The following is a 12,795-nucleotide window of genomic DNA, read 5'->3' as shown; positions in this document are numbered from 1 at the left end:
AACTGTGTCAGGCTTCAAGCTCCATTTGTTTTGCTCACACAAACCTCCTGAAATCAATGAATTTACTCAGGCGAGACGACTGCTGCTGCTCCAATGTCCCCTCTGTGCTGCTGCTGCTGCAGCCTGATAGCAGCTGCTCTTCTGCATTCCCCTGGGGAATCTCCCACCCAAATTCCTGGATGGAATTCCTGCAAATTCCTGCATCCCACCTGGATGCAGGGCTGAGAGCTACGTGCATCCCTAACCACTGCCCTGGGGTACCTGGCTGCCCCTGCCAGGGAGGGTTTTAGGCTTGGACTGCAAGCAAACAGCAAGTGAGGAGTGGGTGATTCCAGAGATTCAGTCTGGGGAGTGGGTTGTAAATTCTGGTGTTGCCAAACACCCTGATTGCTTCTCTCACAGTGCTTGTGGATCCTCAGGAGCTCCTGAAACGTGGATCATTCCTCATCCCAGGTGAGGACCCAGGAATAATGAATGCAGACACAACCCTGCCTGAAGCAGGGTGCTAAACTCTGGGGTTTGGGGCCACAGTCCAGGAAAGTTCTTGGAAGCAGCTGCCTTTGATCAGACACCCTGAACCTGGAGGCTTCTGCAGGTCACAAAGCAGTGACCACCTGGGACCAGACTGATTTAAAGTAACCTCAAAACCACACACACCAAACCTGAGTTACTGCAGGAACTCAGTCCTCACTGGCACAGACCAATAACCCACAAAAAAAATAAAAAAAAAAATCCCCAAAGCAAGGTGCTGCCCAAGAGCCACCTTGGAACAGGGAACAGTTTGGGACAAACCCTGCAGCTGGTGTGATTCTGGGACCATCCCAGACCCAAACAAACCCAAATGCTCTCCACCAGGACTCACACCACCAGCTGGACCAAGGAGCATCACTGTAGAACTTCCATTTCCTCAGCCCCTGTATTTTGCAGGGCTCCTTATCCTGCTTTCCCAGGGCCTGTTTTTCCCAGTTCCTGCCCCACAACCAGCAGCCAGAGGCCAAAAGAGAGCAGAGGGTCTGTCACAGCCTTCACCTTGGTTTTAATCTGGAGAAAACTGCCAAATGTGTTTGTTTCTCAGCCCTTTTCCCCCTGCATCCCATTTTCATCTCCTTTTGAGGCTGGCTCAGAGGTGACTGCTCTTCCAGGGCTTTGGGGCTCCAGGGATTCCCCCCACTCCCACTTTGCACACACAAAATGCCCCAAACCTCCAGCCAGAAATAAAAAAACCACAGGTACTCACTCTTTCCCCAGGGTCACCCATTAAGCCCACAGGTCCAGTTGGTCCTGGAGGTCCTGGAAGGCCCTAGCATAGAAAAGACAGATGAAAAAAAAGAAATAAAATAAACAAGGTGCTGAAGGAAAACGTGCTATTATTTGTAACACATTTGGACAACAAGCAGGGATAGGACTAGAGCTTTCTGTTTATTTTTGCACCAGAAAATGGGCCCTGAAGCTCTCTGAACACGTGCATGGCATGTGGAAGCAATAGAACCTTTACATGGTGCTGTGCTGGACCCTCCATGTGCCCCCAGCTCCTTTTCAGGGCAAGATGGGGACAAAATGTCACTTACTGCTGGGCCTTCAGGACCAGGTGGGCCTTCCACCAGCATACCCTAAACAAGAGGAAGAAAAAGAAGGGATTAGTAAGGCACAGCCTGACAAAAAAATAATAATAAAAAAAAAAATTAATCATCACATGGCAAGGTTTTTTTCTGAAATGACTTTCCCAGCAGACTGCAGGCTGTGATTTACTCTGTGTACTTGGGAAATCACTCTGCGGGCAAAACAGTAGAATAATATTATTCCTCTCCTTTTAATCTAAATATTTTGTCATAACTTTAAATCAGGTCTATCATGTACACAATAGAATTGAGTTTTGGGTTGGTTGGGTTGTTTTCTGATTTTTTTCTCCTCTTCCTTCCTGGCTGTGTAAAAGGCAGGAAAGAAACCTCCCAATAAACCTGGCAAATGCTTTCCAGAAGGCATCAGGACCATTTGTTGGGAAGAGCCCCACAACAAGCACTGCTCTTTTCCCTCTGGGGCAGTGACCACGTCCCCTACAGCACCCTGGTCAAGCAAAGAGGTCCCAGCACTTGCCAGATCCTCTGGAGCAAACAGGGACATTGCTCCTATGGGATGAAATCAGCCTGGAAAATTCTGTAGATAAGCAGGCAGCTCGGATGGGAGCAGCTCAGAAGCAGCAAGTGCTGGGGCTGCTCTTGGGTCACCCTTGGCAGCCTCCTGGGCTCAGCTCCAGTGCCAGAAGCCTCAGTTGACCCCACAGCAGCCACTCCAGGGCTGAGCTGAACAAATCAGCAATGTCTAAAGGAAAATCCAGGCATTTCTGTCCCCAAAGCCACCATCTCCAAGCCCAGAGGAGCAAAAAATAGGGTACAAAGCCATGCTGGCACAGCCCCTCCCTGCTCCTGTCAGTGGGATGCATGGTTCTGCACCACTAATGTGTGGCCAGCCCTATTTTTAGTCTGTCCCAGTGTCCATCCTACTCATTACCACCTCGTCTCAAATCTGGCTTCTGCTGGCTTTGGATGTGTTAGGGGACATTTTCTGCTGCTGTCTGTCATCAGGGAGGCTCCTGTGCAGTTGTTCTTCATCAGTAAAGAATTCATGGCAGAGATTTCACCCAATTCCCCCCTGGGGAGCAGCTTTGCTCCTGCCCTGGGGACACTGCTCTCCTCCTGCTGGGAACCAGACCTGAGCCCCACACAACATTCCTCCACATTACCCCAGCTTTTGGCTCTTGGAGGCTTCCAAGAAGGGACAAGCAATGCTGGGTGTCCCCCAGGACATCCCCTAACCATGGGCTTCTTTTTAGACAGGTGATGAGGACACCAGAGGTACCAGCAATCCTGTCCCCAAGGTCCATCCTTGCTGAGATGCATGTTTGGGTGTAGAAGGCTCCAAATCAAGGCAATAATTGTCTCTGGGCTGGTGCAAAGAGCCATGGCACAAACAGATCTCTCCAGGACCTTTTTGGGTCCATGGGCTGAGCATGCAGAGCTCTGGGGCCCTGCTCCTCCTGGCAGCTCCAGAGCTTGGGATGTTCCTTGGGGATGGGGGAAGAGCCTGGGCTCATCAGGCTCAAATATCCTTGGCATCTTTCCATCTTTATCTGTTGGTTTATGTTGAGTTTGAACTTCAGGGACATCTGGAGATTACCCTCAGTAAAAAAAAAACCAAAAACAAACCCACTGTTTATATGACTGCTTGTCAATGGGAGCAGATGGAAACGTGGGAGGGCTTGGGGACCAGGACCAGTGAGGGGATGCCACCAAGGGCAATCACCTTGAGGGTAAGCAAGTAAACCATGGATTTGGGACTGTCCCAGGGGAAAACAGGGCATTGCTTCCATCCCATCAACACCCAGTTGTGTTGACTGCTCCTCAGAAGTGAAGCTAATACCACAAAACCAGCCCCAAAGGCAGCCTGAAAGGAGATGTGAGCACCTAGGAGGGACAGAAAGGGCTCAGAGACAGCTGGGTGCCTTTGGGGACTGGGATACAGTGGGATACAGGGGGTTCCAGCCCCATTCCCTGGCTTCATCCCTCCTCATCCTGCCTGTGCTGCCTGGCTGCCTCCAGCGAGCGTCAGCACCGAGCCAGGATTGAAGGGCAGGCAATTAAATGGAAAGGAGAGAAAATCCAACAGAATCCCACTTCTGCCTTGGGTTTTTATTCCTCCTCTGCTGCAGCTCCCATAAGATAAAAAAAAAAAAAAAAAAAAGAAAAAGTGCTAAATAGCCCAGCAAATCTGAATTTCTTTCTGCTGAAGAGGAAGGGGAAAAGGCAGCATTTGGTCTTGTTTACTTTCTGGCAAAAGCTATCCATGGCTGCAGTGTTTTGAAATAGCAAAGGCAGCCAAATTCTTTCTGGATGATTAAACTTAACTATTTTGTTTGCTTTGTAGCATTTCAGATTGGTTCTGGAGAGGGCAGGCTGGGGTTCTGCTGTCCTCTCGCAGGGGTTCGGTTGCTCCCCAGCTTCCCCCCACCTCCAATAAACAAATTGCTCCCCCACCTTTTGTTTGTGGAGGGAGAGAGAGGAAGAGAGGGAAGGAAAAGGCAGAAATGTTTTTCTAAGGCACTCGTTTGGGTTTTTCAAGCCCCCACTGCTGCACCCCAGCTTCTCCTCTGCAAGAATGTCAGGCAAAGAGGGAAAGGGAGGGAGAATGAAAAGCAAAATCATGGCCTCCAAGGGATGGGAAGTGCTGTCCCTGGCTCCCTGCCAAGGAAAATCAGGTTCCTTGGGATGGAGGTGCTCAGTCAGCTTGGGCTTGAACCTCAGGGGAGGTGGCTGCAAGGACTTGGAGTATGGGAGTATCTCAGCATCCTGACACACAGCTGGGGACAGACCAGGGACCAATGGCCCCTTCTCCACATCAGTGAGGGCAGCTGAGGACCAGCTCCATCCTCCCCTAAGGGAGTGCTTGGTTGGACACCCACATTTTATTTTATTTTTTTTGTAGCCTGCAAAGTGTACAGGCAGTTTCTAACAATTCTTTAGAAAGAAAAACCACCTTAGAAACAAGCCAGGGCAGAATCACAAAGAAAAAGTTCCACTCCTGGATGAATACAGGTTGTCTCTGAAAGTGGAAAGCTGGTGGGATCCTGGAGCAGGCAGAGCAAACCTCTTCTCTTCCAAAGCTGTGTGCAGGGAGAACCCTTTTATTTGTGAATATTAACTCATTAGTTGCACAATTAAGACCAGCCCCAAGCAGCAGGTTCAGGTTCAGCTCAGGGTATGACCTGACCACTGGCTGTGGGTGCCTGGGGAAGTGGGTTCATTGCTGAGGCCAGGGCCCTTCCAAACCCCCAGGGAGGTTGGACATGCCCCCTGCCTGATGCCTCCATTCTAAAAGACCTTTTTTTTTTTTTTTTTGTAAATGAGAGATTTCATGGGAAATTCTGCCCTTCCTTCCCAATTTGGGTTGCTTCTTGAAGTTAAAAAATTAATAATTACAGTCTTTTATATTCAATGCTTTTAAAATGAACCAAATAATCCTTCCATGGGAATTTTTCCTAGCACTAAGAGCACCAAGCCATACCAAACATACCTCTGGTACCCTTTTTTTTCTTGGGAAAAAAAAAAAAAACAAACCCAAACCACCCTAAACCTCAGAAGGTCCTTACCGGCTCAATGATCGCAGGTTCCCCCTTCTGTCCCTTTTCTCCCCGGGGGCCCCCGATCTGCAGCACACAAAGGAAACACAAAGCCAGACAGTCAAAGAGGACATCACCATCACCATCATCACTGCTCCAAGCAGGATCTGGAGATCCTGAGACTTTCTGGGACCAAAGGAGTGGTGATGCTCGGGTAGGAAAGAACCGGGGCAGCTCCTCCCTGCCTCCTGCATCACAGGCACGGGTGATGGATCCAAGCAAGAGGCTTGGGTTTTGTGGTGCTGGTCCCTAAATTATGGGACAACAAACATTTTGAAAGAGGCTTTCCCTGGATGGCAAAGGAACTCTCTTACCCCCTCGTAGATGGTGTCCTGGTTAGCAGGCATCCCAGGGCCAATGTCGGGAGAGACCGTTCGGTCGTAATAATTATCGTAATAATTCCCATCGTATTCCTTGATTGTTTCCTCTGTGAAATCCTTGTCCAGGTCGTCTCCTCCTTGAGCATCCTGGAAGCAAAAGAGCAGCACCACGTCAGGCTGCACAGACTGGAAAACTAAGGGGAACACTGTGGTTTTTGGAAAGAGATGATTTGTAAGGGTTGTGAGTAAGAAGCACAAGGGAAGTTACACTCTGGAGGTCTCTAGTGACATCCAAAGGGCTTGGAAAGGCAGGAAAGAAGGATGGGAGGCTCTTCATGACATTTCATGAAGATTTCTCCAATGATCCTTGAAATAAAACTGTCACTATAAGTTTGAGCAGGAAAAACAAAAGGCAGCACAAAGCAACAACTCATTTTGGGAGGGTCCTGAAAAAAAAATAAATCATAAATCCCTGATCCAAAGAACCAGGGAATGGAAGCTCCAAACACCTCTCACAGCCTCAACATTGGTGACACGAGATTATTAAGTGTAAAGGGTCACACATCCAGGTGCAGATTTCAAGGGCACATCAAATCCACTGTGAGCACCTGATTCCACAAGGAATGTAGAAAAATACAATTTCTACAAAAGCCTCCAGGTTGTTTAGTCTGGAATCAGAGCTGCAATTCTGCTTGTCCAAAAACCATTTTTACAAATCTGATGCATTAATTCCCAAACCCTTCCTGAATCCTTACAGCAACAGCTGTCATGGCCCATGAGAAAGGGTGTCCAGACAAGTATTAGAATTTCCTTCCTTTTCTCCATGCCCCTGTGCTTCCTACAGCCTGGCAGACAACCAGCTCCTGGCATCCTTTAGTCTTGTCCTGGTTTGGGCCAGGATAAAGGTGATTTTCTGTCTTGTACTTTTGCTTTTAGCTCAGTCTCTTGTAAGTAGTTGCACTTGCTGAAATTAACAGCAAGTTTCTCAGACAGTGTCTGCTTCTAGGACTGATAACACTGATGTTTATAGTTACTGCTAGAGACTGGAGTGCAGAGCCAAGGACACTGCTCAGCTCTGAGGAAAACATTTTACCGTCCAGGAGGATACAGAGGTCCCACCTGAGCCCTGCTTTGGGGAGGAACAGACAAGATAGATGCCAGAATTGACCAAGCAGAGGATTCCATCCCATATACGTCACACTCAGTATAAATTTGAGGCATCACGAGGGCCGAGCCAGATCTTTTCCTGATTTCCAGACTTCTGGATTTCCTGATTTCCCTTCCTCCCTTCCTTCACCCGGCATCCTGGAAGGATCCCGTCCGTTCGTCTGCCTGTGCTCCTGATCCATCCCAGCCCATATCTGTGTGTTCCTGCCTCCAGTTCCCAACTGCTGCCAACTCCAGGAGTTCAGCCTGGACTTTCCCAGGGCTGCCCTGCAGCCTCGGTGGTGACGTGAGAGTTATTGGGGGAGAGGGGGAGGAATGTGGTATCCATTTTCCTGGATATTTGTATAGATTTAGTAATTTTTTCCTATTTCTCATTACTGTTCATTAAAGTTGTGTAGTTTAGTTTCCAACCCATCAGTCTCTCTCCCTTATTCTCTCTCCTTTCTTTATCAAGGAGAGAGACATTAATAGAGAGCGTCTGTTATTCGGTTTAATTGCCGGGCCAGTGTTAAACCGTGACAAGTCTGAACAGCATGGTAAAGAAGAACACGTCCTGACAAGATTTTTTCTTTTTTTTTCCTATCCAGGTAATGACCAAAATGGACCATAAATTGAATTATTTCCAGAGCTTTCTAGAGAAATGATCCCTTTATATTATGAATTCCAAATCCCTCCAGTGCTGCCACTGCCTTCTTTCTGTGCCAACACTTCAGACCCAGCAGCAGGAGCATCTCTGCCTAAAAGCAAAAGGTTTGAAAGTAAAAACAAGCCTAATGCTAAGGAATCACCCCTCTGTGATCCCATTTTCTTCTGCCTGTGCAAATACCAACCAGTCTTTGCAGAAAGTACAGCTTGGCAATTACTCAATTGGAAAACTTGGAAGTTAGCATTGGTTTTCCTTTGTGAAGTTCCAATGGATTTATTTGGAGCCATCACACATCTCTTTTATCCTGCTTGAAACCTTTCACCTAGGTTTGCACCATTGAAATCTGTTTGTCTTGCTCTAAGGTTTTTGGGACAGCATAAGAAACTTTTTTGAGATTGCATTTCCTGACATAAACGACAAAAATATCAGGTTTGATATTTTAATTAAGATCCCCAAATCAATTTGCCTGGAGAGATACCACATTTTGAACCACTGGGCAGAGAAGGGGGGAAAATTCTCCATGCTGAGATTTGCAGGTGCTTTGGAGAGAAACCAAACCCAAAGCCTAAAAATAATCTCCTTACCAATGCTGTGAAGCAACCTGAATCAGAAAGCAGCCCACAGAAAGTCAGTGTGCAAAATTCCACCATTCTCCTTTGCTGGGAACAGCTTCATTTAAATCACCCTGGAGTCCTCCCTTTGGAGAAAGCCAGGCTCAGCCCTAGTTTATGGATCTGGACAAGAAAAGCAAACTGCCTGATGAATAGCAGGCAATGAATAAAATCTATCTGTCCCCAGCTCCCCTGGTTCACCTGAGTATTGCTGCCTGCTAAATCTCAGAACTGCTTCCCTGGCATTTCTCACAGCCATAATCAAACCCAAACCCAGGAGAGCTCTGGGACTACCCCTGCCTCCAAACCCCCCTCTCACAGGCTCTGCAAAATTTCCCTTGTAGAAAGCTAAATCCTTTTTTAATACCTGTTGTGGGACTTCCCCAAACACGGGCAGGTGAAGGTCAGCACTGATGGGCACATCCCAGTCACTCAACAGGCCTGGGATGGGATGCTAACAGTGACCATTCTGCATCAGAACCACTTTATCCTCTTTAACCCCAAAAGCCACAGCAAACAGAGTCAGGGCTGCCACCCCTGGGGACCCCTGGCAACTTGGGGACAGTTTCCCAGCCCACCCCTGCCCTGCCCCAGCTTCCACCCCTGGGGGAGAGCACAGGGTGCAGGCAGGAGCTTGGGACTACTGGAAATTGCACCACTTACTGGTGACCACAAGCACTATTTTGTTTCCTGACCTAACCAAAATACTTATGAGATATTTTATATGTATTTTTTAGGAGCAAATAAACTTCTCCAACCACTTTGGTAGCCTCTCTCCTGCTGCAGCCCTGTTTCTAATAACAAGTATTAGGCAATTACACACTGATCCTCACTTCCATATTGCCCATAAAGCAACCTGGTCTGCTGCTGGATTCAAGGATTTCACCAGGAGTTTGTTCAGTTCCCACTCCAGGGTGTAAACCTGAAATCCAAATCCTCTTGGGGATTTGTCCCTCAAGCTTGCACTTTCTGGGAGCCTTCCCTATGCTACACCTGGGAATCTCCTCCAGCCAGGCAAGTTGTGTCCTTTTCTTTCTAAAAGATTCCCTAAAGCGATTTCCCACCCCAGGAGCAGTCCCACAACCCTCCCCATCCAAACTCTGCCTCTCTCAGAGCTGCTGGAGAGGAACACTGGGCACAGGAGATGCTTTGTTTAGGGCAAACTGAGCTTTCACATCAGAATTCTTCACCCCGTATTTCCCTACCTGAACTTCTCTCCTATTTCCTTTTCCTAACAACTGAAGTGGCCCTTGAGCCTCTTATTTCCTCTGTTTTTTGGGTTTTTTTAAGGTCATGCTATCCAATCTTTAATTCTCCTCTATTAGGAAGTTTAAGCTTGGCCAAAGCTTTCTGGCTCTTTGTCATGGAACAGGAAAGTTTCCCATCCTGGGGCTCCTCAGGTTGGTGGTTTGTTTTTTTTCCTCAACACACTGAAGCCTTTTCTGTTTCTCTCTGTATTGCTTTGGGCTGCTCAACTCCTCCTCCACCACATCTCTAATCCACAATTGGTTGGATCTGATCCTCCCCACCAGCCCTTGGGGTACCTGGCTCCCCTCCTGCCTCACTCCAGCTGCTCAGCTCTTTGCTTGGACATTTTCCCCAACACCTTTTCATTCAAGCTCCCAAATCCAACTCCAAACACACTGGCCAACTTCTGCTGCCTCTTTTGCCACTCCTCCAGCACCTCCCAGAGAGCTCTGAGTTTTGTTTGACAGTCCCATACCAAAGGAATTCTCCGTTTGAGGTGGAACCACAAAACTCTGCCAAGTCCCATCCTACGTATCCCAGGAAATGTTATCCCATTATCATCTCCCCTTGCTGATGCTCCTGGATGATGAAGAATTTGCCTCATCTATTGCCTCGTTATTTCCTTGCAGAATGAGCAGCTGCACAACAATTCATCTCAGTCTCATCTGAGGAGGAGCCCAGCACTCATCTGTTTGAGAACCAATAAAAAAGGCAAGAAGTAGGCAAATCCCAAGGACAGAAGAGTCTCAAGTGCATCATATTTCACTTGAAACATATTAAATGTTACTAAAAATCTAATTCCTCCAACAGAAATGTCATCTGTGGGATCAGGACTGATCTCATCTTTGAGCAGATCTGTGCACAAAACAGGGGGGGCTCTCTGGGTGAGTTCAGTCCTTGGAAAGCAAAGGTTTGTTCCACTGGTTTTTTTCCCAGGTTGTTTTTTTTTTTTTTTTAAATATCACAATCTGGAAAACATAAATATGTTATTCGGGGGGAATGACAAAATGAAAAATATTTATGTTCTATTTTAAGGATTTGCATTAATAGCTTTGAAATAAAATGCTTTTCCTTAGGTTGTAGCACCAACCCTCATTTTTCATTTTGTCAGGTAAGCACTGTGCAAAAGGAACTGTGGATGTCAATATAAACAGATATTTCCAGGGGAATAATCCTTAAGCAGAGTCTAAATATCTGTGTTCCACACCCTGAAATATCCAGAGTGAAAACATTTTACAAGAAACTTCCCCTTCCAACAGCTGCCCAAACCTCTTGCAGATTCACTGCACAGCTGCTCACATCTCCTTTGTTCTCAGGGCTCTGAAATACCAGAATTAATTAAAAAAAATTAAATAACTGTAAAAACATTAATTAACTTTACCTTGGTCTCATTGTAGGTGATGACAGTGCTTGTGGGGAGTTCAGCTTCCACGGCGTTTTCTGTCAGTCCCCCCTGGGGGTCTATTTCTGAGTTGTAGTTGACATCTTCATAGGGCAGAGGTGTGAAATACTCCTCATTGACGGTTTCATAGTTGTACTCATCCACCAGTGGGTCATCCACTGCAGCATCCCCTTTTATCTGCTTTGCCAGGTTCCCTCTTTCAGGTGATGGGGTGGGGGCAGGGTAGTCCTATTAAAGAAATAAAATGCCAGAATCAGAGCAGCAAAAAGAGAATTCTGCAGTGTCCCCTGGCTAAAGGGGACATTTAACAGCTCCATCTTTGCCAGGCCCCTGTGCTGGTACCTGCTTGGTTTCAGGTCTCTCTCCAGCAGCCACTTCAGGGGTGCTAGGTTTGGTGGTGGGTGCTTCTGGCTTTACAGCTTCATCCACATCTTCATAGTAAGGGTACTCGTAGTAGTAGGTGTCACCTTCTCCCTCCCCATCAGTGTACTGCAAAGAGAAGGTGAGAAGCAGCAAATAAGCTGGCAGCACCCAAGAGTGTTCCTGTCAGCTATTTCAGGCATTATTTTATGCCATGTTGCAGGTTCCTGCAGTGAAATCATAGAATCCTAGAATGGGCTGGGTTGGAAGGGACCTCAGAGCTCATCAAGTCCAACCCTTGATCCACTCCCCCCGTGGTTCCCAGCCCATGGCACTCAGTGCCACATCCAGGCTCTTTGGAAAGATCTCCAGACACGGAGAATCCACTACTTCCCTGGGCAGCCCATTCCAATGCCTGATCACCCTCTCCAGAAAGAAATTCTTTCTCATCTCCAACCTAAACCTCCCCTGGCACAACTTGAGACCCTGCCCTCTTGTCTTGCTGAGAGTTGCCTGGGAAAAGAGCCCAACCCCCCCCTGGCTCCAACCTCCTTTCAGGGAGTTGCAGAGAGTGATGAGGTCTCCCCTGAGCCTCCTCTTCTCCAGCCTCAACACCCCCAGCTCCCTCAGCCCTTCCTCACAGGAATTCTGCTGGATCCCTTCACCAGCCCAGTTGCCTCCTTTGGGCCTGCTCCAGCACCTCCATCTCCTTCCTGAGCTGAGGAGCAATCTTTCCCTTCCTCTTGTTCATCAGCTTCTGTTACACCTTCCCTAAGAGCCTGGTTTCAGGCTGGGAGTTGAGAAGGTTCCCATTAATCTCTCAGTCTCGGGGGGCATTTGGCAGTGGCAGTGATTTGAGAAAGTTCCCAATCATCTCCTGGTCCTGTGGGACATTCTCCCTTACCAGAGAGGATGAACGTGTGCCCCAGCAATCCAGTCACCTCCAATCACACAATCCAAAATGAGAAAACATTAATTTATTTTTTTTTTCAACCTCAGATTGTTGACACCTCCCAGGTCACACATCTGGCACAATCAGAGAGGGGAAAGCAAACCCTTGCACCGGGCCCTGAGGAGCAGGGCTGCTGTTCTCACTCATACAACCACACTAACAGCATCCCTGGGCCTCCCCAGCCACCCGTGGCCCCCGCAGGCAGAAGAGCTGCAGAAACAAGGTATTTTCCACATTTTCCACAAGGCGTCAGTCACTCTTCCAAAGGAAACACAAACAAAACATTTCGTTACAGTCAGGCATGGCAAATCTCTTTGCCAGTCCATTGCTCTTGCTGGCAGCAGACGCCGGAGCACGCAAGAGTTATTCTTACACAGAGTGACATGGCCTTAAGACAAGCCAGCCCTTGTTGAGCTTCTGGCTCCAAAAGAAGAGTTTGATTTTCCTACTACCACATATTTTGACTACACCAAAGTCTATTTTATTTAATTCTTCATTGTTTCTCCAGAAGTGCCTCTCCAGCACTTGCCTGGGGCTGGGGGTGCAAGCATCACTCTGCTCCTCAAAGCTCTGCTCAGTGCAGGTTTTTAATTCAACCCCAAAATTAAGCCAGGGTGGGCTGACAGCATTACAGTTTTGTGGGGATTCAGCAGGTGCCCACAGATCCAAGATCAGCTGAAAGCAGGAGAGCACGTGGGGCAGCAAATCAGACTGAGAGAGGAGCCAAGATGCTGAGAAGCAGCTGAGGATGCCAGACACTAAGTGCTGAGAGCTCTGAAAAATGCATAAAACTCAGGTGATGCTTTTCAGGAAGTCAGTTACATCCAGACACTTCCAATTGAGCATCAGAATAAAAAGGTATCCTGTAGCAGTATTTTTTTTCTGTTTTAAAAGAGAAGATCTAAGGGTAACTGTA

At 47.6% G+C, this 12,795-nt stretch overlaps 1 protein-coding gene across 2 annotated transcripts in view; it reads right to left on the bottom strand.

The window, feature by feature from the left end:
* The window catches only part of COL5A1 (collagen type V alpha 1 chain), a 142,251-nt gene that overhangs the window by 61,944 nt on the left and 67,512 nt on the right, over positions 1-12,795 (bottom strand). For both annotated transcript variants that reach the window (XM_030461190.1, XM_030461191.1), the window contains exons 6-11: positions 10,910-11,056; positions 10,547-10,795; positions 5,488-5,640; positions 5,144-5,200; positions 1,569-1,610; positions 1,238-1,300 (exon numbers count right to left, since the gene is read on the bottom strand). In XM_030461190.1, the coding sequence (XP_030317050.1) occupies positions 1,238-1,300; positions 1,569-1,610; positions 5,144-5,200; positions 5,488-5,640; positions 10,547-10,795; positions 10,910-11,056 (711 nt within the window). The remainder of the gene's footprint in view (positions 1-1,237; positions 1,301-1,568; positions 1,611-5,143; positions 5,201-5,487; positions 5,641-10,546; positions 10,796-10,909; positions 11,057-12,795) is intronic.

This window comes from Calypte anna, chromosome 17 (genome assembly GCF_003957555.1).
Source record: "Calypte anna isolate BGI_N300 chromosome 17, bCalAnn1_v1.p, whole genome shotgun sequence".
Classification (NCBI taxonomy): domain Eukaryota; kingdom Metazoa; phylum Chordata; class Aves; order Apodiformes; family Trochilidae; genus Calypte; species Calypte anna.
The sequence above is the reverse complement of the archived record's forward strand: the minus strand, read 5'-3'. Positions and strand labels throughout refer to the sequence as shown.